This window comes from Dasypus novemcinctus, chromosome 26 (assembly GCF_030445035.2).
Source record: "Dasypus novemcinctus isolate mDasNov1 chromosome 26, mDasNov1.1.hap2, whole genome shotgun sequence".
Taxonomy (NCBI): domain Eukaryota; kingdom Metazoa; phylum Chordata; class Mammalia; order Cingulata; family Dasypodidae; genus Dasypus; species Dasypus novemcinctus.
Window position 1 is genome coordinate 49,056,466 of NC_080698.1, and position 26,425 is coordinate 49,082,890.

Consider the following 26,425-nt stretch of genomic DNA (forward strand, 5'->3'; position numbering starts at 1 on the left):
ATTTGCTGCATCTTTTGTCTGCTTCTGTTGTTGTCAGCAGCACGGGAATCTGTGTTTCTTTTTGCTGCGTCATCTTGTGTCATTTCTCCGGGTGGGCAGCACCATTCTTAGGCAGGCTGCACTTTGTTTCGCGCTAGGCGGCTCTCCTTACGGGGCGCACTCCTTGCGCGTGGGGCTCCCCTACGCAGGGGACACCCCTGCATGGCAGGGCACTCCTTGCGTGCATCAGCACTGCGCATGGGCCAGCTGCACACGGGTCAAGGAGGCCTGGGGTTTGAACCATGAACCTCCCATGTGGTAGACGGACACCCTAACCACTGGGCCAAGTCCGCTGCCTAAAGACTTTTTTTGTAACAACAGAAGGGCCCTGAGAGCTGTGAGACTGGAAAATGTATTCTGGACTAGCCCCATTCATCTCTTCTCTCATCTTTAAATCTTCTCCAGGAAGCCTCCGACTGCCCTAGCATGTGTAGATCTTTCCCTCCTCTGCCCCTCCCAGGTACTGGACATCTTGTTTGTGACTATTTTGTCTTATCTCATCTGAGGCCAGAGATGGAGCCATCTATATCATGGTGCAGTACTTGTTTTAGAGTCTGGCTTAGGTCACTGCAAACAAGAAGCACTCAGCAAATTCAGATTGATCGGTAATTCAGGATTTGAGCTTATATCCACTAGATTCTTCTAAAAACTTAATGTTGCTATTAGAATTCTTTCAGTTTGAAGTGACATTCATCCATTTCACACTAGCTTAAGTAAAACAGGAATGTATGGTCCTCCGTAAAGGAAGTGTTTCAGAGCAGGTCTGACGTCAGGCATGGCTGGATACAGTCTTTCTTTGCCCCTCGACTCTGCATTCCTCTACATAGGTTTTATTCTCAGGCATGCTCTTCCCTCGTGGCCAATGATAGCCCTAGCAGTTACAAACTTAACATCCCCAGCAGAAAAGACGGTTCCCATTTCCAATAGCTCTAGCAAAAGTCCCAGGATTGAGTTTCATTGACTTGGCTTACATCATGTGCTCATCCCTGAACCAATCACATGGCCAAAAAAATGCTTTGACTGGCCAGGTCTATGTCATGTGACCACTCCTGCAGCTAGCTCTAAGCAGGAAGGAAGTTATTTCCCCAAGGAAAATTAGGGTGCTATTACCCAAAAAGAAGAGATGAATCCTGGGTAGGTAAAAAAAAAACAGTGGATGTCCATTCTAGTGTTGACATACTCAAATATGCAAGCTGCAAGAAAAATTACCTGCCGGTGAAAACCATTGGTTTGGGGTGAGGGTCAAGGACACATACTTGGGGTGTGTGGATTGAAATTTCTCTTTGGTGTTTCTCTAACCATGTAGGGCAGCTGTGCTAATGATGGGATCGAGTTGCAATGGGGGAACCAACTTTTTCCCAAGTCTGACCTGCACACTCAGCCAGAGGACAGTAAAGGGCTGGAAAGATGGATTCTCAGTATAGGTGGGGAATTTGCAAATGCATTAAAAACAGAAATTAAATTAAAAATTATTTTTTCAACACAAGAATTGGTGTTTAATCAAGGGACTGGTCATCTCAGTGGGCTCCCCAGTTATCTGGCTTCCTGTTTCCTGGGTCAGTGGAATAGGAAATAATACTGTTTTTTGCTTCTCTATATTGCTTACTGACCCAAGCAAATAGAAAAGGGAATTCACTCAGGCAACAAGTGCGGGAACTGAGACAGCACAGGAGAAATTAAAAATACCCTCATTCCTGTACTGAATCGTCAACACTTTTTTTTCTGCACTGGATCCTACTTAACATTTAATCTTTCTCAAATTCCTACCATTTAAAAAATCCTAAGTTTTATTCACCCCTTACTGAGACCCTATCTCCCCCTTCTCCTTTAGGACAAAATTTCTTGCAAAAGTATTTTTTGTTTTTCATTCCCGATTTCCATTTCCTCATGTCTCGACCTACTCCAAATGTGCTGCCACTCACCGCCCCCCTCCCCATTTTACAAAAGAGCCCTCCCTAAATTCCCACTTGGTTCTCGACACTGTGTTAGAAATAAAAACAACAGCAGCATTCGTTTCTAAGGTTCAGAGGCAGCAGTATGATATCCAATTTTCCTAAGTAAGTGTTGAATGACCTCACAAATGTGAACAGATCCCGGGTGGAGTAACCTGTTCTATGTAATCCAGCCCCCAAAAGAGAGGAAATAGAGGTCTTTTGCCTGGAGAGTCCTGTGGTCCTGGGGACACTGCTGACTTCTTTGGGCTCTTGGTGCCACATGGAAGAGAGAGGTGGCCCCAAAACTAGAACACAGCAAGGGAGAGTCTCTCACTTTAAGAAATGTTCTCATGGTCAAGACTCGCTACAGCAAAAAGAGGCTACCTCCACAGCTAGTGAGCTCCCTGTCACTAGCTGTAATCAAGCAAGGGTACTCGGAAAAGAGTCCTAATTGGTGGGAGGCTACACCCCAGGATTTCTGAGGCAGATTCCAGATCTGAAACTCTGTGCTTTGGTTAAGGCTGTGTGGAAACGCATCTGCCACTTTCAAGCTGTGTGCTCCTGCACAAGTTACTCAAATCTCTCTGCTCCTCAGAGTCCTCAGCTATAATGGAAGGATAAAAATAATTATTACAATAATAGTAGAGTTGCCATAAAAACCCAAGTGCATAATGCAAAAAAGACTCAGCACAGAGACTGGCACAAAGTAAGTACTCAATAAATATTTGCTGTTCTTTGTAGTTAGCGTAAAGCCCTGTTCTCAAGGTGGTGGTTGATTCCCAAGCATCTGTCTCATCACCTGCATTTGGGTTTTAGCCCTGGGTTTTCCTTGGCAGACACCAGAAGTAACTTCCAGGAGCTGGGTTCAAAGAGAGCACAGGTGAAAGTGTTCCAGCAGCCACTGCAACTCCCCTTTTGGTGAAAGTGGTTACTCTGTAGCAGATAGGAAGCTAAATGGGAGGGTCTACTGTGAAAGGTGATAAGATTGCGAGAACTTCCTTCCCCTTTCCCCAACCTTCCCCCCTCCTCTGGGGCTCCATCAGCTGTGCAAGTGCCCTCCCCCAAACACAACCCTAAGACAGTTTTCTCTTGGCCATCTTAAGCACAAAGAAAAAGCCCTCGTTTTGGCTTTCGGCCTGACCTACTGAGCACGCACCAGGTCTTGGGTGTTTACGCCTTGTCATTAATACTCACCCCAATTATGAGAGAGAGTTGATTCCCCAGTTTACAGGTGAGAAAACGAAGCCTCTGAGAGGGTAAATTTTGCAAGGCACAGAGCTGATTGATGATGGAGCCAGGGTCTTACTATTACAAATTCTTGCTCTTGCATGTGCAAATTATCCATAACCTCCAGAAAATTTGGAAATTAATTAAGGACATGAATTTTGAATCAAGTGGTCCCCAAGAATAGAACTTAAAAACATGTGGTCCTGAGAAGGCCAGGAGTTCTGCATCATCACTTTGCTGAGGTTTTTTTTTTTTATGGTGTAGGGTATGGGGGTGGGGTGGGGATTTCGGAAACCTGGGACCACCTCTGCACACCCACCGCTGCACATCTGACTCCTCTGCTTTATGCCCGCTTCTTTGTGCCTCCCTGCAGGTCTGGGTAGATGCCGGAACGCAGATATTTTTCTCCTATGCCATTTGCCTGGGCTGTCTGACCGCTCTGGGAAGCTATAACAATTATAACAACAACTGCTACAGGTGAGCACTTTCTCCAGACCCTGCCAGCTCTCCACCAAGCCCCAGAGCCTATCAGGCTCTTCGTTGGCCTCTTCCTCTCTGAGGGTCAGAGTGGGCCACTGAAGGAACTAGCAAAATAGCAACTGTAAGCATCTGTTTTCTGTTCCTTTCTATCCACCTCTACAATCTCACCTGGGCCTCAGTCCCATCCTGTAAGGCAAATTTTTCTCTTCTGTCCCCTCCAATGGATGAGGAAGAGAAGCCCAATGTGAGCGGGTGGCCTGTGGCCGCGCGGCCAGTAAGTGGTAAAGGCAGGGTCGAAACCAGGTCTCAGCACCGAGGGCCTTGATCTTCGGCCTCTGTCCAGAAACCGGCTTCCTGCCCCTCTCACTCGACTCTAGGATCCTCTCTCGCATCGTCCTGGAGGGGCTGGTGACCCCTGTCCCTTGGCCTCCCCGGCCTTGCAGGGGGTGGTCTGAGCCTTGGCTCTCGGCCCCCGGCTGCTTGCCCTCATCCCTGCCATCTAAATTCTGCAGCGAGGCTGAGACCCACAGAGGGCGGAGTTGCCAAGGCCATTTGCAGTTCCTCTAAGGCGACAGCTGTATGCCGAGGTCTCGTAGGGGCTGCGCTCGTGGGTGGGCGGGCAGTGTGCCCCTTAGAGCCTAAGCCCTCTGCAGGAATCCGGTCATCGGAAAATGGCCGCGAAGCCATCCCTGATCACAGGTGCATTGAGAAAGGAAGTTTTTCAACAAATGATTCTGAGCTAAGGTAAGTATCAAGGGGAATTTATAAAATTAGAGTCTCATACCTTGTCCCATATAGTCACCAAAATAAGGGTCACACTGATTAAAGAGCTATTTTTCTTTTAATGAAACCATCCTAAAACTAGGAATAAAATAATGATTTTAGAATGGGAAAAGATGTAGAAAACATCAAAATAATTAAAGGAAGCACAAAAGAAGGAAATGGCAGATTGGTCCTCATAAAACTCTAGAACTTCTAACATTTCTGCAGAGAAACACAGTAAACCATTAAAAATAGCCACCTCTAAAGAGTGGGACAGGGAAGTCATAGGTGGGACTTTTTCCTCCCCTTATACCATTCCTATACAGTTAAAATGTGTGTTTGTTTTTATCCTAAATACATATTGCTTTTATAATTTTTAAAATCCAGTTATATACTATTCTGTATTATATCTCAAATGAAATATTATGAAAATCATCTATAAAATTAAAAGGCATACTAGCCACATATCATACGGTACTCAAAGGGCTTGTATCCATAATATGTAAAGAGTACAAACAGATCAATAGGAAAAACATCGAAACACCAGTAGGAAAAGAAGCACCATACTCTGAAAATAACGGAAGAGTGGTTTTCAACTTACAAGTTGGGAGTGGTCTAAATACTAAGCCCATTTGATGAAAGAAAAGATGCAGCCAGAGGCCTATTTCACACCTTGTTGAGGGGCGGCAAGGTGGAACAACCCTTGGGGGGTTGTATGGCGCAAAGGAGGCCATTTAGTTGAAAGAACTTTGTAAAGGAAAAATTCCCTCCCTCATCATCCCCATCGTAGAGGAGAGTGAGGCTTGCGGAGATGAAGTAGCTTGTCCACAGTGCCCAGCTAGGAAGTGCAGAGTCTGGAGTCTGACCAGGCTCTCCAGATCCCCAGCCCACCGTGGCTGAAATGTCTGTTCCACCCTTGCTGAAAGCTTAGTGACCACTTTTTTAGTGCATTCGTTAAGTCATCCCTGTTTCTGGGCTGCCTCCTGAGTCCAAGACACTGGAATCAACACCAGGGGAGATACGGAAAGGAACGGCATGGCCCCCGTCCACACAGTTTGTAATTTGGAAAAATCGAGGTGCTGAGGAAGGTGACGTGGACAGGTACAAGCTGCTGAAGAAAAGCTGAAACTGAGGAAAGAAAAGAAACCCCAAGGAAAGCTACCGTAGAATCTAGATGTGCCATTGGGGAGCGGGCCTGATAGTCCTGGGGTCTTCGGGCAGAGAGTCACTGGATATGGTCAGGGCAAAGGTTGGTGGGGGACCGGAAGGACAGGCAGGTAACCCCTAGGGTTCTTCCTACCTGCAAGGCTTCGGAGGTCAGGTGGCCAGGCCTGGAGCGGGGGCTGTGGTGGGGCTGGAGCGGGGCTGTGGTGGGGCTGTGGCGGGGCTGTGGTGGGGCTGGAGCGGGGCTGTGGCGGGGCTGTGGCGGGGCTGTGGTGGGGCTGGAGCGGGGCTGTGGCGGGGCTGTGGCGGGGCTGTGGTGGGGCTGGAGCGGGGCTGTGGTGGGGCTGTGGCGGGGCTGTGGCGGGGCTGTGGTGGGGCTGGAGCGGGGTTGTGGTGGGGCTGTGGTGGGGCTGGAGCGGGGCTGTGGCGGGGCTGGAGCGGGGCTGTGGTGGGGCTGTGGTGGGGCTGGAGCGGGGCTGGAGCGGGGGCTGTGGTGGGGCTGGAGCGGGGGCTGTGGTGGGGCTGGAGCGGGGCTGTGGTGGGGCTGTGGTGGGGCTGGAGCGGGGCTGGAGCGGGGGCTGTGGCGGGGCTGGAGCGGGGCTGTGGTGGGGCTGGAGCGGGGCTGGAGCGGGGGCTGTGGCGGGGCTGGAGCGGGGCTGTGGTGGGGCTGGAGCGGGGCTGGAGCGGGGGCTGTGGTGGGGCTGGAGCGGGGCTGTGGTGGGGCTGTGGTGGGGCTGTGGTGGGGCTGTGCGCCCCGGTTTGGACACCGTCTTGGTCTTGGCATTCTGCCATTGTCGATAGGCTCTCTTGAAGATGCTACTTCAGTTTAGGTGTGGCCCAACTAAATCAGTTTGGCCTTTAATTCAGATTACTAGAGTCCCTTATAAGCAGAATGAAATCCAGACAGAAATAGAAAGCCACGGGAGGAAGCTGGAAGTCAGCAGAACCCAGAGGTGCATTGCCATATGACAGGAAAACCAGAGACCCAAGGATCACTAACAGCCTGCCCTGGAATGCCAGCCTAAGGGAGAGAGCATTGCCTTGCTGGTGCCTTGATTTTGGAATTCTGTAAGCCTCGAAACTGTGAACCAGTAAGTCCCTGTTGTTTAAGCCGACTTATTGCCTGGTATTTGTTTTAGCAGCTGGGAAGCTGAGACAGGAGTTGACAGCTTGTCAGCCACAATACAAAATAACAACCATGGACCGGAAGAGAAAGGCACCCCTGGAAAGGGAGAACAGGCCAGCAAAGACTTCCAATCTGGGTTGAGCGGGTTCTCCTTGGGATGCTGGAGCAGGACGCTGCCTGATACCATTTTGACCACTTGGGGAGCCAGTGTCCAGGGCGCACACGGCCCCTCTGCGCTAGGCATGGCTGAAGTGGCTCGGCCGCTGTCCACCACCTCCACTGGGCTGCCAGCTCCGTGAGGGCAGGGGCTGGGTTTCCTTGTTCACCACCGTGTCCCTGGTGCCTCGTGTAGGGCTGGCTTACATGGCAGGAAGGAGCCACACAAATGAGAAACTGAGGCTCCTGGGATGAGGTCCCCTGGCTAAGTGCACGTTGCCAGTGACGGAGCATGGCTTTGAACCCAGATCTTTCTGGCTCCAGCACCCCTGTTGCTCACTCCCTGAGGTGATCAGTCCTTTCCCGACTGGTAGAGTTGAAGAGGATTTGGCCAAGACCACTTTCTCCTTTGGGACAGTGGCAGCTTTCTTCCACTGAGCATCGTGGATTGCTGTGTTGGCTGCCTCGGCTCTCTTCTGCTTTCCCATCTAACAGGCAGGGTTCCCCGCCTCCGATCAGTAAGAAAAAGCAAATCCCCCAGGTGATATTGCAATATCAGAAAGCTTATTTTGTTTCCCTTCCCAGACTGTTCCACACGTGGCTCTTCCCAACCCAGAGTAAATTGGTGCCCTCTCTTCTGACAGTGTAATAGCTTCTGCAAATCTTAAAAGCCCAGCTGAGCTCCTGCCAACTTCAAAGCGCCTGTTACATAAGCCACCACCTAGACCATCGGGGGAGCAGAGGGACTGGAGACGAGGAAACCAGACGGGGAAAACCTGACTTTCCAAACACACACCGTTAGGCCCTAAGGACAGGAGTCACAGGGCTGGAAGGGACCTCAGACTCTATCTAGAGCTTCTCTGTCCCTCTCTCTGTCTCTCTGGTGGTGTGAGAAAAATCACTGGAGAGTGCTCCAGGAGAAGACTGTGATTTTTTTTTTTACATGGGATATTGGTTTTTCAGCACCTAAGTGGATGCTCAGAGACAACTGTTCCAAAGTTAGGACTTGGACATTTTAATTCTTAAGCAGCATCGTTTCTGTTTAGCTCCTAGAAAGTGTGTGGGCTTTGGTGTCTGAGAAAACTGGATTCACATCCTGCTTCCAACAACAGCTGACTGTGAGGCTTCATACAAGTCTCCCTCCCTGAGCTTCCGAATGAAATGATGTAGTGGTCCCAAAATCCTATCACAGGGTCTGGTAGGTACTTTAAAAATCACACAGGGGAATCCCAGAATGTAGAGGATATGGGGGAAAAAACACTTTCCTCACCAAACCACTTTATATCCCACTACTTAATAAGTTAGGGTTATTTTACTGAAGACTTCAGGAAAAAGACCCAATGAGCAGGTTTATCCCATCTTTAGGAATAACTCTGCCCTTTTCTGGGCTAAACTGAATTCCCTTTGAAAGATGGTAAATCAGACTTGCTGATAAAGTTCTCAGGTTTACCAGCTCAGCCAATGCTTACAATGCCAGAGTTTGTCCTTTATTTTTGAAGGAGGTATCAGAAATTGAACCAGGACCTTGTACATGAGAAGCAGGCACTCAACCACTGAGCTACACCTGCTCCCCAGCAATGCCAGCATTCTTTAAAGAGACTTGTGTCAGTCAGCTACTGCCACAGTAATGCTATGTAACAAGCAATCCCCAAACTCAGAGGCTTACCACACAAGCATTTGCAGTTACTGCTCATAGGCTGCTGGCCATCTGGGGAAGATTCAGGCTATGAATTGGGTAGACTAGGCTCCAGGGTCCAGGCTAGGCATAAGTCTGTTCCACATGTGTTCATGCTGGGATCCAGGCTGAACGGACAAGTTCTTCTCGTGGCATTTTACTGAAGTGAGATGGGACAAATCCATTCACACTAATGCAGCTGAAACCTCTGTTTATGTTACATCTTAAATATCCCAGTGGCCAAAGCAAGCCACAAAGCTAAGCCCAAAGTCAGTGGGAGAGGGAAATATACCCCACCCCATGGAGAAACTAAGGGTAGTGACTAGTTGGTGGAAAATAATTCAAACTGTCACAAAGCCCAAGAGACCTTCTTAACTAAGTACTTTATCTTACAGAGAGTGAGATCAGACCCAGAGGGGGTACTGCGGGAGAATTGGAACTCAAGGCTCTTGACTCCCAGCCCAGTGCTCTCTCCACTATTCTCTTGATTCCTGTGGTCATCACAGGGAACAGGTGTTACAGTCAACAAAACATTAGTGCAACCTTTGGTTGCATTACAAAGAGTATGAGATCAGGAAAAGATGAGGTGAGAGTCCGACTGTGTCCTTGAGCAAAGTGCTCCGTCCTGGCTGTGATATTTGAAGACAGACTTGACAAACCAGAGTATATAACATATCATGAGTAGGATCAGAAATTGGTAAGGGAACTGGGACATTTGACTGAGAACTTAAGGAGATAGAGGGCCACTGTCTTCAGATCCCCCAGGGCTTAAGGAATTCTAGGCACTTTGGGAAAGTAGAATTAAAACCTGTGGTAGAAGACTGATTCGGGGTGAATGTAAGGAAGCTCTTACCAGTCTAAGTAGTAAGAACTGCCCACCCCAGGACCTTTGCACATGCGCTTCCTGCTGGAACCTCTCCCCCTCCCTGTCCTAGATGTAGAATCACCATGAATGTGAGTGCGATCAACAAGCCCCTTTTCACTAGGGGTACAACAAAGCAGAGGCCAGCTCCCCGCCGCCTTCAGGGATGCTGTTGAGATTCGGCATGCCTCTGAGAGGAGGTTGAACAAAGTCCCCTGTGGGATCCTCCCCTTTAAAGATCGCTCACATGTACTGATTTTCACCTGCAAGTGCACGCCCTGCAGTGGCTGAGGTCCTAAGAGACTGACTCTGTGGCTCGGTGGCATAAGGACGCAGAGCCCGTGGTAGGAGCGGCACTATCCTCCTCAGAGCCCCGTTGCTTGTGGTCTGATTTCTCTTGGTCTCAGTCACATCCCTGACACTTCACACTGGCGCCTCCTTGCTGGGGAGCCCTCCCGAGAGCAGGTGACGGTCTGATAAATCCTCCATGGGAGGGGCGGACCCTGGAAGGGCCTTGCTGCCCCGCAGCGGAGGGCAGAGCGAGGGCAGAGTGAGGTGCTGCTCTGGTAGCGGGGCTCGTGCTCTCTCCAGGGGCTGCTAGGAGCTGCAGGAACGCAGCCTGCCGTTGCTCCCTGGCTGAGCCGCGGCCGCTGCTTACGTCCAGCTTCTGGTGTCCTCCTGCCTGACTTCTGAGGGGCACAGTCCTCCCTGGCTGTGCCTGGTTTTCCCTCCTACCTGGGACTTAGGGGAGTGGGGGTCTGTTCTCACCTAGGCGCGCCCCCTCCCCCTCGCCAGCCTGCCTTCCCTCCCACCCCCTCTCGGGGCCTCAGCACACCTTGTATTCTAGAAAGGCAGGGGGATCCGCGTGGCCACAGGTCACCTGACCTCTCTGAATCGCAAGCACTTCAAGAAAACCAAGCGCCCGCCCTGCCCGCCCCACGGTGTGGCTGTGGCGCCCAGGTGGGGACGCGGGCAGTTCAGCCCCGCTCTGACCCGCGTCCCTCTCGCTGCTCCCCGCAGGGACTGCATCATGCTCTGCTGCCTGAACAGCGGCACCAGCTTCGTGGCCGGGTTTGCCATCTTCTCCGTCCTGGGCTTCATGGCGTACGAGCAGGGGGTGCCCATCGCCGAGGTGGCGGAGTCAGGTGGGTTTGCCGAAGGCGCGGTGCTAAAGCAGAGGGGGATAACTCGGGGCCGGCTGGAATGATCCTCCTCGGGTGTATCCTTCTCCTGCGCGGCCCTGCCGTCTATCCACAAACCGGGACCTTGGGAATTCCCCAGGAGGGACACCTGGCCATCTCCCCACTCCTGAATCCAAAGCGTCCCCAGGTCCGGCAGGTTCGGCCTGCTCAGTGTCTCTCCTCCCCCCCGGCTCCGATGTCTCCCCACTAGCGCAGACCAGCACCCCTCCCTGGATGACCAAGGACACCCTGCCCTGGCCTCCCCACGTCCCTACCGCCCCTCCATTACGTTCTCCACGTCAGAGTGTTAGTTTCCAGAATGCAAGTCTGAGCATGTCGTTTTCAGAGGAAAAAGCCTTTTCTGGCTTCTCATAGAGCTGGGTCCTTGGGTGGCTCCCCAGAGCCCCGTGCCAGCCTGTGCCTGCAGCCTCACCGGCCACAGGTGAGCCACCACCTTTGTCCCCCCACACTCACTCTGCCCCGCCACAATGGTCTGCTTCCACTCCTGCAACATCACTCCCTCCCTCCCACCACAGGGCCTTGGCACATGCTGTTGCCTCTGCTCCGAGAGCCTCTCCTCCTCCCTGTCCTAGATGTAGAATCACCACGAGTATCACGGCCTTAAATGCAGACTCATGTCTGTATCAAATGCACTGAGGCCAGGTTATTGCGGAGGTGATTTTGCAGAATGGTGAATAATGCTTGCCTTTACTTGGTGTGCGAATGCTAGGAAAATGCAGCATACGTTAAGTACAAAAATATTTTGTGTTTACATGTTAAAGTTATATTCTAGGTCGGATAACTCTAAATAGTTTTTTTTTTTTGCAACAAAAATGTCTGATGGGACAGTTTGTCGCGAGCAGCACAGGGAGTCTAGCCGCCCTCCACCTACTCAGTGCTCATGGGGCCCCCCATTCACTGTGACAACTCTACAAGCCCCTGGGGCCTCATTGCCCCCATCAAGAATCCTGGTCTAGGGTATGGCTGTTTGCCCAGTGCTCACAGTCCCTGCCAAAAACAGGAGTTCAGAGCTAGACCTGATGATATTAATGTGATCAAAGCTCTCAGTCATTGCGTGCCCACTCCAAGCAGGAGCTGTCTCATACGTTATCACACAGGACCCTCAGATCAGTGCTGTGAGGTGGTACTTTTTCTGTCTCCACTTTACAGATGAAAAAATTGAGGATCAGAGAGGGGAGGTCACTCTCCTCTGCTCACACAGCCTGGAAGTGCAGAGCTGGGATTTAGTCCCAGACCATCTGGCTCAAGAGTCCATGCTCTTACCTCTCCATACAACCTCTCACTGTGGACAAAGCACCTGGCAATTCACAAACCACCCCTGTATCTTTCTCTCAATAAACCATATACAGCACTGTGAGGAGGGATCATTATCTTCTCTATGACAGCTTTCTCCTTGAGAACCCATTTCCTTCTCTGTAAAATGAACATCCTAATCCCTACCTGATGGTGTTAAGTGAGATAGGATATACTGCATTATTGTTTCCTGACCTTCCCCGCATGTCTCCCAGGCTGTATCTCTGATACTCTTTACATTCAGGGTACTCTGTCCTGAAGATTGAATTTTCAAACAGCTTATAGTTGGATCTTTCTCTTTTTATCCAGTCTTATAATCTCTGCCTTTTAATTGAAATATTTCATCCATTTGTACTTAATGTAATTATTTTATGGTTGGGTCCTGAAGTCTGTTTTAAGACAGAAAGTAGAATAGTAATCATAAGTGGGAAGTGTCAGATGTGCAGTAGAAAGTGGTACACTATTAACTCTAAGTCGGCTTTAATATATTACAGATGTATATTGTTAGCTCAAGAGCAATTTTCTAGAAAATAATTTTTTAAAAGATAGAACTAAAAAGCTAAGAGATGAAATAAAATGGAACATTAAAAAGTATTGATTAACCCAAAAGAAGGCAGGAGAAGCACAGTAGAGTTTTTTTTAAAAACATAGGGATAAAAGAAAAACAAATACAAAATGGTAGACTTAAGCCCCAACCATACCAATAACCACATTACATGCATATGGACTAAAAATTCAATTAAAAAGCAGAGATTATCAAATTGGATAGCCAGACCCAAACAAGCTATCTGAAAGAGACATATTTTATTTTAAAGGCACAGATAAATGAAGAGTAAAAGAATAAGAAAAGATATACCATGCAAGTAATAAATAAAAGAAAACTGACTTGGCTATATTAGAATCAGACAAAGTAGACAAAGTCAAAGATAAAGGATATTACATAATGATAAAAGGGGCAATTCATTGGAAAGAGATCATGTTAAATGTGTTTTATCTAATAACAGATTAAAATACATAAAACAAATGTTGACAAAACTGAGGGAGAAAATAGACTACTCCACATTCATATATGGAAATTTTAATATCCCCCTCTCAGTAACAGAACAACTAGACAAAATATTAGTAAAGACATAGAGATCTGAACAACACAATAAACAACATTGACTTAACCAGCATTTATAAAATACTATGCCCAACAACTGCAGAATACACATTCTTTTCAAATGCACATGAAACATTAACCCAGATGGACCATACACTGGGTCATAAAAATAAGTTTCAATACATTTCAAAAGATTAAAATCTGATAGAATGTGCGCTTTGACTGCCACTGAATTAAGTGAGAAATACATAAATTAGAAAAAGACATCTAGACTATCACCAAGCATATGTGAATTGAAAAACACTTCTAACTATCCCATGGGTTTAAGAGAAAAATATTTCCAACTGTATGCTGATGAAAACACAACCTTCAAATTTTGTGGGATAGTTAGAGTAGTGTTTACAGGGAAATTTATAACCTTGAATACCTGTATGAGAATGAAAAGTTTAAGATCAAAGGTCTCAAAGCTGGAAAATGAGGTACAAATTAAGCCCAAGGTAAGTACAAGGAAAAAAATGATAAAGAACGTGAGACATACAAAAAATAGGAAAAAATTTTTAAGTCAAAATTTGGTTCTTAGAAAAGATTAACAAAATTTATAACACCCTATCAAGGCTAATTAAGGAAAACCATGAGCAAGAAAAAATTACTAATATCAGGAATTAAAGAGGAGCTATGACTACAGATCCTACATTTAAGAAGATAAGGGAATATTTTGAACAGCTTCAAGCCAATATATTTGATAACATAGATAAAATAGACACATTGTTATAGAAAAACCTACCTTACTAAAAGCAGACATGAGAAGAAATGGAAAAACTGAATAGCTCTGTATCTATTAAAGAAATTGAATTTATTATCAAGACCTCCCAACCGAAAAAAAAAAAAAAAAAAGAGGAAACAAAACTTCAGGCCCAATTGGTTTCATTGGTGAGATGAATTCTATCTAACATTTAAGGAAGAAATAATATCAATATTATACAAATTATTTTAAAAATTAGAAGAGGTAGACTTCTGGGTATCTGAGAACAATGATACTTGACATAATTACCTGTCTCCCCAAAATTTCTCCGTAAACAATAAAAAAAAAAAAAGGAAAAGTAATTTCCTCATAAAAACCACACCATCTGCATAACTTAGAGACAGAAATTGCAAAAGTTGCAGAATAACTCTGAGTTAAAAATGTACAAGAAAAGAAAGAAAAACTACCAAATCCCAGAACACACTGGCTCGTACTGCTACCCGACTCCTATCTTGCTGTGAGCCTTTGTGGTAAGCAAAGGCAGATTGAAAAAAACTGGGGAAAATAGGAGAGAAAGGCTAGCGCCTGTGGGTGGTTTAGAATAATCACCAGAAGGAGTAAATCTGTTCTAAACCTGAAAATACCGGGAAATGGTCAAGGAAAATTTTATCATGGACTAATGAGAAGGAATTCAAAGTATGTGGCACTTCATGGGGCGGGCACCTTTTAAAGAGGAGGTGGGATTGTAAAGCACGAGCAGTCCTTCAAGAGGGCACTTTGAAATACATAGTTCCGGAGCAGAGAGAGAGGCAAAAGGAAGGGGCAAGTGCCCTTTGACAACTGGGTGATGAAGGGAAAATTAAGAAAAGGGGAGACAATTTAAAGTCCTAAATCCAAAAGAAAACCTTAAAATTAGGGGATTCACAACCCTTCCCTCAGCATCAAAGCAAACAAACCCCCATTTAAAACTCTGGACTTTGGTATACTGACAAAAGAGGACACCACTAAACTAGGAATATTGTAAAACACACCACTAGCGTAAAAATGAATAAGTGAAGTCCGTACAAGAGCTGTTACATAAAATCAGGTCTAGAAATTTCCCACACATCTACTGAAGAATTGCAGCCCCCAAAAACTAATCATGGAGCAGAAGAAAACTGCAAGGCAATTCTCCAAACATGATTAAATTTGCTCAAATAAGCGTTTGTGAAGAGGAAAAACCACTTTGAGTCGGAAATTTTGAAACTAAGAAATACACAAAAACGGGGAAAATGAAAAGAATGGATTTGACTCAGGAAATAAATGGAAAAGTGACAGCATTAACTCAGAAATAAAGAATAAATTACAAGGTGCCCAATGGAGAATAACCTCAATTTAATAAGAAAAATTGAAGAAAAGCAAGAAAACAGTCAAGAAAATTAAAATGACATGAAGAAGTAAAAACTATCAGAAGTAAAAAAGAAGGAAATGAAAGACAAGCAAAGAATAAATAGCATTCTTATTGTTACAGAGTTCCTGAAGAAGAAAACAAAATAATCGAACAGGATATTTAAAACTATTATCCAAGAAAACTTTTCAGAAAGAGAAAAATATCTGAGTCTAAACATTGAAAGGACTCCCTGGGTACTGGAAAAAATTTAATGATTAACAAGATATCCTACCCCGGGCCTCCTTGACCCGTGTGGAGCTGGCCATGCGCAGTGCTGATGCGCGCAAGGAGTGCCGTGCCACGCAGGGGTGTCCCCCGCGTAGGGGGGCCCCACGCGCAAGAAGTACACCCGTAAGGAGAGCCTCCCAGCGCGAAAGAAAGTGCAGCCTGCCCAGGAATGGCGCCACCCACACTTCCCGTGATGCTGACGACAACAGAAGCGGACAAAGAAACAAGACGCAGCAAATAGACACCAAGAACAGACAACCGGGGGGGGGGGGGGCGGAATTAAATAAATAAATAAATCTTTAAAAAAAAAAAAAGATATCCTAGTAAAGCAAAGATAAAGGTAAAATCCTCAAGGCTTCCAGGCAAAGAGCAAATAATTTATAAAGACAAAGAATTATACTACTTCAGACTTGTAAAGACCAACATACAAATCAAAGCAACAATAGAGGTGCATTTTAAAATAACTGAAAAAAAAATCAAGGATTTTATATCCAGCTTTCCTTCAAATATCAACATAAAAGAACTTAGGAAATTCTGGAGTCATTAGTCTTTCTTGACCAGGAGACCTTCAGCAGAAGGAATGATGCATTTTTAAATGCATCCGAGTATATCTAAGACTAAAATAAACGTGGAGATGAAAGTTGGAGGACTAATACAAAAGGTATATACTGTTACAAGTTAGAAATAATTCAACTAAAAATAGAAAGAGAAGGAAAAGGGAAATAGGAAAATAGAAAAAGTTCATTGTTGTACAGGCACTAGGTATTGAGATAGGAAAACAAGCAAACCACAAGGGGAGGGGAGAATAAATAAATACAGACACAGAAGAACACACAGCAAATGGACACAGAGACCAGATAGCAAGCAAAAAGCCACAAGAAGGGGTGGGGAATGAAAAACAAAATGAAACAAAAATACACATAACTAGAAAATATTTTGACAGCTAAGACCAAACACATATATCAAATCAATAAACTGGTTGAGTGGGCTTAACTTACCTATTACAAGAAAAATATTTTCTTCATCTCTTGGATCACAGAATGAAACTCAACGGTAAGCTCTATTCAAGAGACAAACCTAAAACAAAATGATTCACAAAGTTTTAATGTCCTTGCATCTCCAGCTGTTTTTGCTTCAAAAAGACTATTGGGGTATTATTTGGTGTATTTATCTTTATCCATGTTATCTCTTCATTATGAAACACACTAGCTTTAGGAGATTAAACCACCATTCTCAATATAAGATTGACCATGTGGACAAAAATAAGCAAGGAGATAGGAGATCTAAACAACAAAATCAGTAGGGTAGTTTCTGGATATTTACCAAACTCTACATCAGGAGTTCTTAACCTTTTTTGTTCCATGGACCCCTTTGCCAGTCTGGTGAAATCCACAGACTCCTTACTAAATCCACACTATAATGTGTATTATTTAATAAATATATCAAACCCTCATCAACCCTTCTCTGCAAGAATGCTTTTTTGAATTTCAGTTCAAGCTCACAGACCCCTTGTTAAGAACCCCTGCTCTACCTTCTGATAATAAAGAATACACATTCTTCTCAAGTGCTACAGCGCATCATTCACACACAGACACACAGAAAAAGTTAACAAACTAGGTCATGGAGAAAGCATCCATTAATTTCCATTAAAGTAGAATGATTACAAACGTGCTTTCTGATCACAATGAAATAAAGCCAGAGGTTACTAACAAAAACAAAAAGGCCCTCCCATTGGATATGTCCATCTGGGAGGGGGATCTCCTATTAAACAACTCTTGGATAAAAGGGGAAATCAATGGAAATTATGGAATTTGATTTAACAAAAAAAAAGAAGAATGACAGAACCTATGGACTGTTTCTAAAGCATTGAGCAGAGAAAAGCTCACTGTACCAAACATTTTATCAATAAAAATGAAAGAATCAAAGTAAATTAGTAAAATTCCCAGCTCAAAACATTAGGCAAACAACAACAAAGTAAACCCAAAGAAAGTACAAGGAAGAAAATAGTAAAGATAAAAACAGAAGTTAACGAAGAAGAGAATTTTTGAAAAGTAGATCTAAATTTGATTTAGTAAGCTTGAACAGACCAATTTCTGTAGAAGAAAAATAGAAAGTTATTGAGGAACTATCCCCACAAGAAAGCACTGCACCCAGAGGATGTTACAGGGGAATTGTACCAAACCTTCAAAGAGCAAGTGTCCTAGTGCTCTATAAATTACTTCAGAGCATTGAAAAGGAAGGAAAACTTCCCAACTGCTTTCATGAAGTATGTATGGCAGGTATTTAAACCAGATGAAGACAATACACAGAGGGAGCGGACGCGGCTCAAGTGGTTAAGCTCCCGCCTCCCACGCGAGAGGTCCAAAGTTCAGTTCCTGGTACCTCCTGAAAAAAGAAAAGCAACAAACAAAGCAAATGAGAAAAAAACAAAACAAAAACAACTCCGAGAAGCTGATGTGGCTCGGTGTTGAGCACTGGCTTCCCAAGTTCCATCCCTGGGGCCAGTACCTCAAAAAAAAAAAAAAGCCGTCTTCGCAGAGAGTCGCCGTGGTTTCCGCACTCCCCTGTCGGCCAGCCACCCCCAGCTGCCTTCCTCTGTCCTTCCAGTGACTCATAGCTGCTGCTGCTCCTAAACCGCCCGCCGCGACCACCACCCCCGGGGCAGGTGCGCCAGAACGACACCCAGGCCTCGGAGGCCGCCGTCAGCCGCCAGGACTCCCTGGCGCTCTTCGCCTGTTACGTCTACCTGTCGACGTCTTACTACTTTGACCGTGATGATGTGGCTTTCAAGAGCTTTGCCAAATATTTTCCTCACCAGTCTCATGAGGAGAGGGAATGTGCTGAGAAACTAGTGAAGCTGCAGGACCAAGGAGGCGACCGCACCTTCCTTCAGGATGTCAGGAAACCAGATACCCTGGGAGAGCGGAGTGCAATGGCGCGTGCATTACACTTGGGAAAAGGGTCAATCAGCCACGACTGGAACTGCACAAACTGGCCACTGACAGAAACGACCTCCACTTGTGTGACTTCATTGAGACCCATGACCTGAACGAGCAGGTGAAGTCCATCGAGGAACTGGGCCACTCCGGAACCAGCTGGAGCAGGATGGGGGGGGGGGGGGGGCCAGCTTGGCAGATTATCTCTTCGACAAGCACGCTCTGGGAAACAGTGATGAGAGCTAAACCTTACGCCGGCTTCCCGAGCCCCGGGGCGGTGCATGTGTGTTGGGTTTACCTTTTCTGTAAGTTGTATCAACGTCTAACCAAGTTCTTTCATTGGTACCATTCCTTCAAATAAAGTAATTTGGTACCTGCCCCCCCAAAAAAGACAATACAAAGAAAGAAAATTATAGACGAATATCACTCATGGATATTGATGCAAGCCTATAAATATAATAACTATTAGCAAACAGTGTCCAACGCTACGTTAAGAAAGTAAAGCACTATGACTAAGTGCGACTTATTCCAGGAATCATGCAAGGGTGTTTCAATATTAAGAAATCATATCTACCATATTAATATATCTAAAGGGAAAAGTCATAAAATTACCTTTGACTAATTTCAACATCCATTCATGATAAATGATTCAATGTAATAGCAATTGAGGGATATTTTTTAATGATGATAATATACATATGCACTCATTATAGTCTTAAAGCCAGTATTTTATTTAATGAGAAAACCCTAGAGGCATTTCCACTAAGGTTGCTCGCTATCTCCACTACGATTCAGCATTTTACTAGAGATATTAGCCAATGCAATTAGAAAAAAACAAATCAGAGGGATAAGAATGGATAAGGAAAAGGAAACCTGTCTCTATTTACAGATTATGTGATAGTATACCTGATAGCCCCAGAGATGTAATGATAAAATCTAACTCAAACAACAAAAGAATTCAATAGAGTAGGAGGATATAAAATGACCATACAAATCTGGAGCCTTCATATACACAAACAATAAACAGAGGGTGTAATGGTAAAGAAAATCCTATTTACAAACGCAGTAATGAAGATTAAATACTAAGGCATAAATTTAAACAGAAATATGCAAAATCTATGTAAGCAATATATTAAAACACTACTAAAAGATATAAAAGTGAACTTGAACATCTGGAAAACATCTCTGTTCTTTGATAATACAGGTCAACATTATAAAAATGACAGCACTCCCTACATTAATTTATGAATTCAGTGCAATTGAGTTGCACTGAATAAGCCAGTGAAAACACCATCAAGCTATTTTATGGAGTTAGACAAAGTAATTAAAGTTCCACTGGAAAAGCCAGCAAGCACAATAGCCAGGGAAACATTGAGAAAGAAAAGCCACAAGGGGAAACTTGCCTTTCCAGACATTAGCACATTCTATAAAGCTGTATAATGAGACAACATGCACTATAGACAAATAGACCATGGAATTGAATAGACAGTCCAGAAGCAGACATATGGAAATTTAGTATATGATAAAGATGGTATCTCAAATCACTGGACTAAAGATGTACTTTTTGAGAAATAATGTTGGAACAAGTGAGTAACTATTTGATAAAAGATAAAATCAGATTCTTATCACATACCATGCACAAGAATAAACGTCAAATGGGCTGGGAACTAAATGTAAAAAAACTGAAACCATGTGGGTACTAGAAGAAAACATGGGTTAATTCCTTTAGTCTGCTCAGGGCCAATTGAGCCCTGAATCTCCACAGAGGTGCAGCCAACGCCTACTCTCCAGCTCGTTGGACTCACCCAGGACAACTAACAAAAGGTTGTGCATGGAAAACACCCATCCCAAAAAACAGAGTGTGTGCAACTGCAAGTAAGACAGTTCCATCCATCTGCCCCATGGGATCTAAGCCCCCTCTCAATCAGAAGCAGAGTGGGCATCACCATCCCCAAATCCTCAAGATTGAGGAGTGAACAAATATAATGGGAATGCAACTATGGACTAAATTGCATTAGTCATAATAAATGACATTTTTATTCTAGCAATGGAAGAACTTGTATCATTGATATAGAGGCAGGCCACCAGAGGTTCTGAGGGGAGGAAGAGGGAAGAAGAAATGTAACATGGGGGCATTTTGGGGACATTGGAGTTGTCCTGCATGACATTGCAATGCTGGATACAGGCCATTATATGTTTTGTCAAAACCTATGAAATTGGTGGGGCAAAATATAAACTATAATGTAAACTATAGTCCACAGTTAGTAGCAGTGCTTCAATATGGGTTCATCAATTGTAAGAAATGTGCCACACTAATGAAAGATGTTGTTAATTGGGAAAAGTGGGGGGAGGGGACGAATGGGGTAGGCTATATAGGAATCCCCTATATTCTTGATATAATATTTTTGTAACCAAAGCTCCTTTAAAAATAAAATAATAAAATCCAGAGGCAAGTAAATAAGGTAAATTTGACTCATAGGAATAAAAAAAAAAAAATGCATGGCAGAAATTCCCACCATAAACAAAAAGAAAAAGACCCTGATAATCCACAAGAAAACATCCACAACATGTATGACAGACGAAGGGCTAATATCCCTCAATATACTGAGGGGTATTAAAGAACTCTTAAAACTTGAGGGACAGGGAGTGGATGTGGCTCAAGTGGCTGAGCACTCGCCTCACACATGGGAAGTCCTGGTGCCTCCTGAAAAAACAAAACAAAAATAAGCAAAACAAACGGAAAAAAACAACTCAGGGAAGCCAATGCGGCTCATTGGTTGAGCACCAGCTTCCCACGTATGAGGTCCCAGGTTCAGTCCCCAGCCCCTGGTACCTCAAAAAACAAAAACAGGGAAACAGACTTTGGCCTAGTGGTTAGGGCGTCCGTCTACCACATGGGAGGTCCGCGGTTCAAACCCCGGGCCTCCTTGACCCGTGTGGAGCTGGCCTATGCGCAGTGCTGATGCGCGCAAGGAGTGCCCTGCCACGCAGGGGTGTCCCCCGCGTCGGGGAGCCCCACGCGCAAGGAGTGTGCCCATGAGGAAAGCCGCCCAGAGTGAAAAGAAAGTGCAGCCTGCCCAGGAATGGCGCCACCCACACTTCCCGTGCCACTGACGACAACAGAAGCGGACAAAGAAACAAGACGCAGCAAATAGACACCGAGAACAGACAACCAGGGGAGGGGGGGAAATTAAATAAATAAATAAATCTTTAAAAAAAAAAAAAAACAGGGACGCAGATTGGGCTCAACTGATGGAGCGTCCGCCTACCATATGAGAGGTCCAGGGTTCAAACCCATGTGGTGAGCTGGCCCACACACAGTGCTGATGCACGCAAGGAGGCCATGCCACACAGGGTGTCCCCCGCGTAGGGGAGCCCCATGCACAAGGAGTGCACCCTGCAAGGAGAGTCGCCCAGTGTGAAAAAAGCACAGCCTGCCCAGGAGTGGCGCCGCACACACGGAGAGCTGACGCAGCAAGATGACACAACTAAGAGAGACACAGATTCCCGGTGCCGCTGACAAAACTGCAAGTGGACACGGAAGAACACACAGTGAATGGGCCCAGAGAGCAGACAACTTGGAGGGGGTGTGGCAGGGAAGGGAGAGAAATAAATAAAAAATAAATTTAAAAAAAACAAACAAAAAATCTTGAGGGTGAAAGGACCAAAAACCTGATAGGAAAATGGGAAAAGACAAACAGATAATTCACAGAAGGATGGCCCTTCTTAAAAATGACTGTCAGACTCATAAAAGAATGTTGAAACTCACTAATAATTATAGAAATGCAAATTGAAACAGCCTTGAGGTACCACTTGTCACTTACCAGACTGGCACACATTAAAAGTGTGACAACACATTCCCATTGATGAAGCCGTACAGAAAGCTGTTCTCATACATAGCTGGTAGGTCTGCAAACTGGCTATAGCTCACCTGGAGAGGAATTCAGCTATATCTACAGGGTTATTTGTTGCAGTATTGTTGGTAATTTCAAAATATTGGAAACAACCTAAATACCATACATAGGAGAGTATTTATATAAACTATTGTATAGCCATACGATCTAGTACTGTATCACTATAAAAATGAAAGAGGGAGATCTCTATGAGCTGATATGGACTGATTTATAGGATATACTGTTAAGTAAAAAAAGAAAAGCAAGTATCTGTAGTATACTAGCCATCATGCAAGAAAGAAGGGGATGTAAGAAAATATTTCTGCTCATTTGTGCAAAAGAACTATAGAAAGAAAAAACGAGAAACTGAAGAGATTGGCTAACTGCAGAAGGTGGGTGGGAAGAAGGGAGGAATGGAAATGAGGTAGTAGGGAAGCAACACTGCCTGTATATTTTTATTAGTGCTGACTTTTAGAACCATGGTAATATTTCACATATCCCCCAAATAAATAATTACTTCTAGTGGGTAGAACCCAAAATGTAATGCAAATAGTAACAAGTGAGCTTAACTGTATTACAAATGAATAGTGAAACCACACTGAAGGGGATGAGGAAGAAAAAAACTAACCTAAATAACTTCAGAAAGCAGTATTTTGACTGGATACTATATGGCTGAAAACAAAAGTAAGTGTGCTCTTGTCAATAAACCTTTATCATAGGGATATGGGTTAGCAATTCTTCATTCTGTAGGCATATTAAAATTGAACATATAAATAAATACATTATACATAATAAAAGATAGGTTTTCACTGTCTGGGGAAAAAGTTACATATAAAGAAGGGGAAGTTATGACATTGGGCTGGAATTGGAAATATCAGTATGAACTCATGGTTTTTAGTTTATATACAGATAGATATAAAAATATGTGTATGTGTGGGGGGGGTGTAATATATATATGTATGTATGTATGTATTTCCTAGATTAGTGTGCTGAGAGGGCCTAGAAGCAATGACATCCCACTAGCAATGAGCACACCCCAGGGCCCAGATCCTGGTTTCTAAACACCATTCTTCAATAAAAGGAACCAAGGCTCCTTGGAGAAGCAGTTGATGCAAGTGCTGGGGCAAGACAAGATGAAGCTAGAACATTTGGTGGTGCTAGAAAATAAGGAAGTGCTCAGAACAGGGATGGAAACATGCCAAAAGGACATGGGAGTCAACCTAAAGAAGCTCCCAATTGCCAAAACTGGAAGAGTTTGAGCACCAGTATAAGTAACGGTAATATTGGATTTATGATCAATAGAATAAACTAAATCTCCGGGAGTCCATAAAGATACAAAAATAATTGAATAAATTAAAAAATGGAGGTGAAGGAAAAGCGCTTCCTTAGAATTCCAGTTAGTAAATAGAGAAGGAATAAGGGAAATGTGAAATTACCATTAGGTAAACACAACGATAATCATTGTTGCAAGATCCACCAACAGATGCTAAAATCAGTAGGCAAAAGTTTCAGGAGAAACAGGACATTTTCAGAATCTCAAAGTATGTCCCCAAGGTACTTATCAGATCCAAATGGAAAAATGGTAACGTTACAGTAATGAAACTTCTGGTCGACCCTGACTTAATCAAGTGATCAAGCTCATCACCAGTAGTAAGACTTTCTGACATGATTGCATTGAGGAGGACACAACATCAATTCTGTGGTGTCCTTGCCAAAAATGAATAACCTCAGTCTCATCATGGGAAAATATCAGACAAACCCACATTGAGAGACATTCTGCAAAATAATGACCAGTAGTCATCAAAAGTATTAAGTCATGAAAGATAAGAAAAGACTGAGAAACTGTCACAGATTGGAGGAGACCAAGGAGATACAACAATTGGATGCAATGTGGGATCCTGAATTGGATATTGGAACAGAAAAAGGACATTAGGGGAAAAGCTGGTAAAATACGAATAAAAATGTAATTTAGTTTAAAGTATTGTACCAACGTGAGTTTCCTGATTATGAAATACTGGATGCTTTTCCCTAAGATTGGGAATAAAGCCAGGATGCATGTTCTCTCTGTTTTTGTGCTTTATTTTATTGGCGTTTCTAGAGAGTACAATAAGGCAAGAAAAAAATTTAAAGCATTAAGATTATGAAGGAATAGTAAAAACTGTCTTTATTCACAAATAACATGATTGATTACATAGGAAATCTAAGGAACCTACAAGAGGAAAAAAAAGCTACTAGAATAAATAAGTGAATTTAGCAAGGCCACAGGATAAAGGGACAAAAACAAAAATATGTATTTATTATATACTAGCAACAAATAATTGGAACATTTAAAACTTCTGCTTTTCAATAGACACCATTAAGCAAATGAAAATGTAAGCCACAGACTTGGAGAAAATATTTTTAATCCCTCTCTGACAAAGGATTTATATCCTAAATATATAAAGAACTCTCAAAACTCAACAAAAAGATAACCAAATAAAAATGGGTAGAAGGAAAACTGAAACAGGGCCTTCACTAAAGAAAATATGAGATTGGCCAATAGGCATATGTGAAAATACTCAATATCATTAGTCATTAGAGAAATATAAATTAAACCAGTAATAGTAGAATCCTTCATACCCATTATAATGGCTAAAATTAATAAGACTGATAATATCAAGTGTTGGCGAGAATGTGGACCCACTGGATGCCTTGAACATTGCTGGTAGGAATTGAAAAAGGCACAGCTACTTTGGAAAACAGCTTGGCATTTCTTATAAGGTTAAAACACACCCTTGCCATATGACCCAACAATTCCACTCCGAGGTCAAACGTGCAAAGCTAATTGAAGGTGAAAAAAAATTGGATCATTGGTTGCCCAGGGCGACGACAGGGAACAGACGTGGACAGATTGCAGGGGTGCGCCGTGAAAATGTTCTATATCTTGGTTGCAGTGGTGGTTATCAGGGCAGATAACTTCACAAAATTCATTGAACTGCACCCTTAAAACGGGTGCTTCCTGTGCATATCATACCTTAGTAAAGCTGTTTTTTAAAAGTAAAAAACAAATCATCAGAGAGAACGTTTATGGAGCATTTACCTTTCTATGTGCTCTTTGTATTCCGTCCTATCTCATTGAATTCCCAGACATGCCCTATGGAGTAGGACTTTATTATCCCCATTTTTCAGCTGAGGAAACATAAGACACAGATCACAGTAAATAATAAGAGCCGGGATTTGAATCCAGGACACCTGGCGACAGAGCCTGTGTGCCCTTAGCCACCGTGCTGGAACATCGGGGACTTCCCCTGAAATTATCGAGTCATCCTAGGGCAAGCAGGGCACGCCTCGTATTTGGAGCAGTTGAAATAGGGGAGTGTGGCCCTGGGACAGGAGGCGAGGGGCCCAAACGGAGAGTCAGCCCGGGGGCGAGGGGACAGCATTTCTCCAAGGTGGGACCCTTGCCTACCTTCACTGGAGTTGCTGGGGTGATGGTCTCTGCCTCGCCCTGGACTGACAGAATCTCTGGGGTGGGCCTGAGGACTCCCGGGGAGCGCGGCAGGTCTGTGTGAGACCAACCCGGGTTTGAATCCTGGCCCTTCCGGGCTCTGCCCTCTCTTAGCTCTCTGGGCCTCAGCTTGCTCATCCGCCAAATGGGCATCCGTAGAGGCCCCGCTGCACAGGTAGTGGGGGCAGTTCAGGGGCTTTGGGGAGAAACAGCAGGGCCCCGGGCCCAGGGAAGCGCTCTGTGAAGGACGGGTCAAGAGGACACGCGACGAGGGGGCCGCGACCCCCGCCCAGCGCCTCTCTCTCGCCCCTTCCTCTCCAGGCCCCGGCCTGGCCTTCATTGCTTACCCCAAGGCTGTCACCATGATGCCTCTGTCCCCGCTGTGGGCCACCCTCTTCTTCATGATGCTCATCTTCCTCGGTCTGGACAGCCAGGTAAGGGGAGGGAGGCGGCGGGGCCCGGGCGGGGAGGCGGGGGTCCCAGGCCAGGAGGCGGGCGGCCGGCGCTGCTCTGCGGGAGGCCCCAGCCTGGCGGCCGCTGCCCTACCCTCTCCCTTCCCAACACACCCTCCCGCCCAGCCAGGGGCTCCCCACAGTCACCCCCAAACACAGCTGCTCCAGTCCCTCCAGCTCATCATCAACCCCGTTTTCCTTACCTGGGATTCCCAAGTCCCAATTTTTGTTTTTTT

General features: G+C 44.9%; 1 protein-coding gene across 1 annotated transcript in view; it reads left to right on the forward strand.

Annotated features, from left to right (window-relative positions):
* Positions 1 to 26,425, forward strand: part of SLC6A11 (solute carrier family 6 member 11) — a 146,757-nt gene that overhangs the window by 107,752 nt on the left and 12,580 nt on the right. The window contains exons 7-9 of the mRNA XM_004469541.4: positions 3,574 to 3,677; positions 10,446 to 10,570; positions 26,059 to 26,171. Of these exons, the coding sequence (XP_004469598.3) occupies positions 3,574 to 3,677; positions 10,446 to 10,570; positions 26,059 to 26,171 (342 nt within the window). The remainder of the gene's footprint in view (positions 1 to 3,573; positions 3,678 to 10,445; positions 10,571 to 26,058; positions 26,172 to 26,425) is intronic.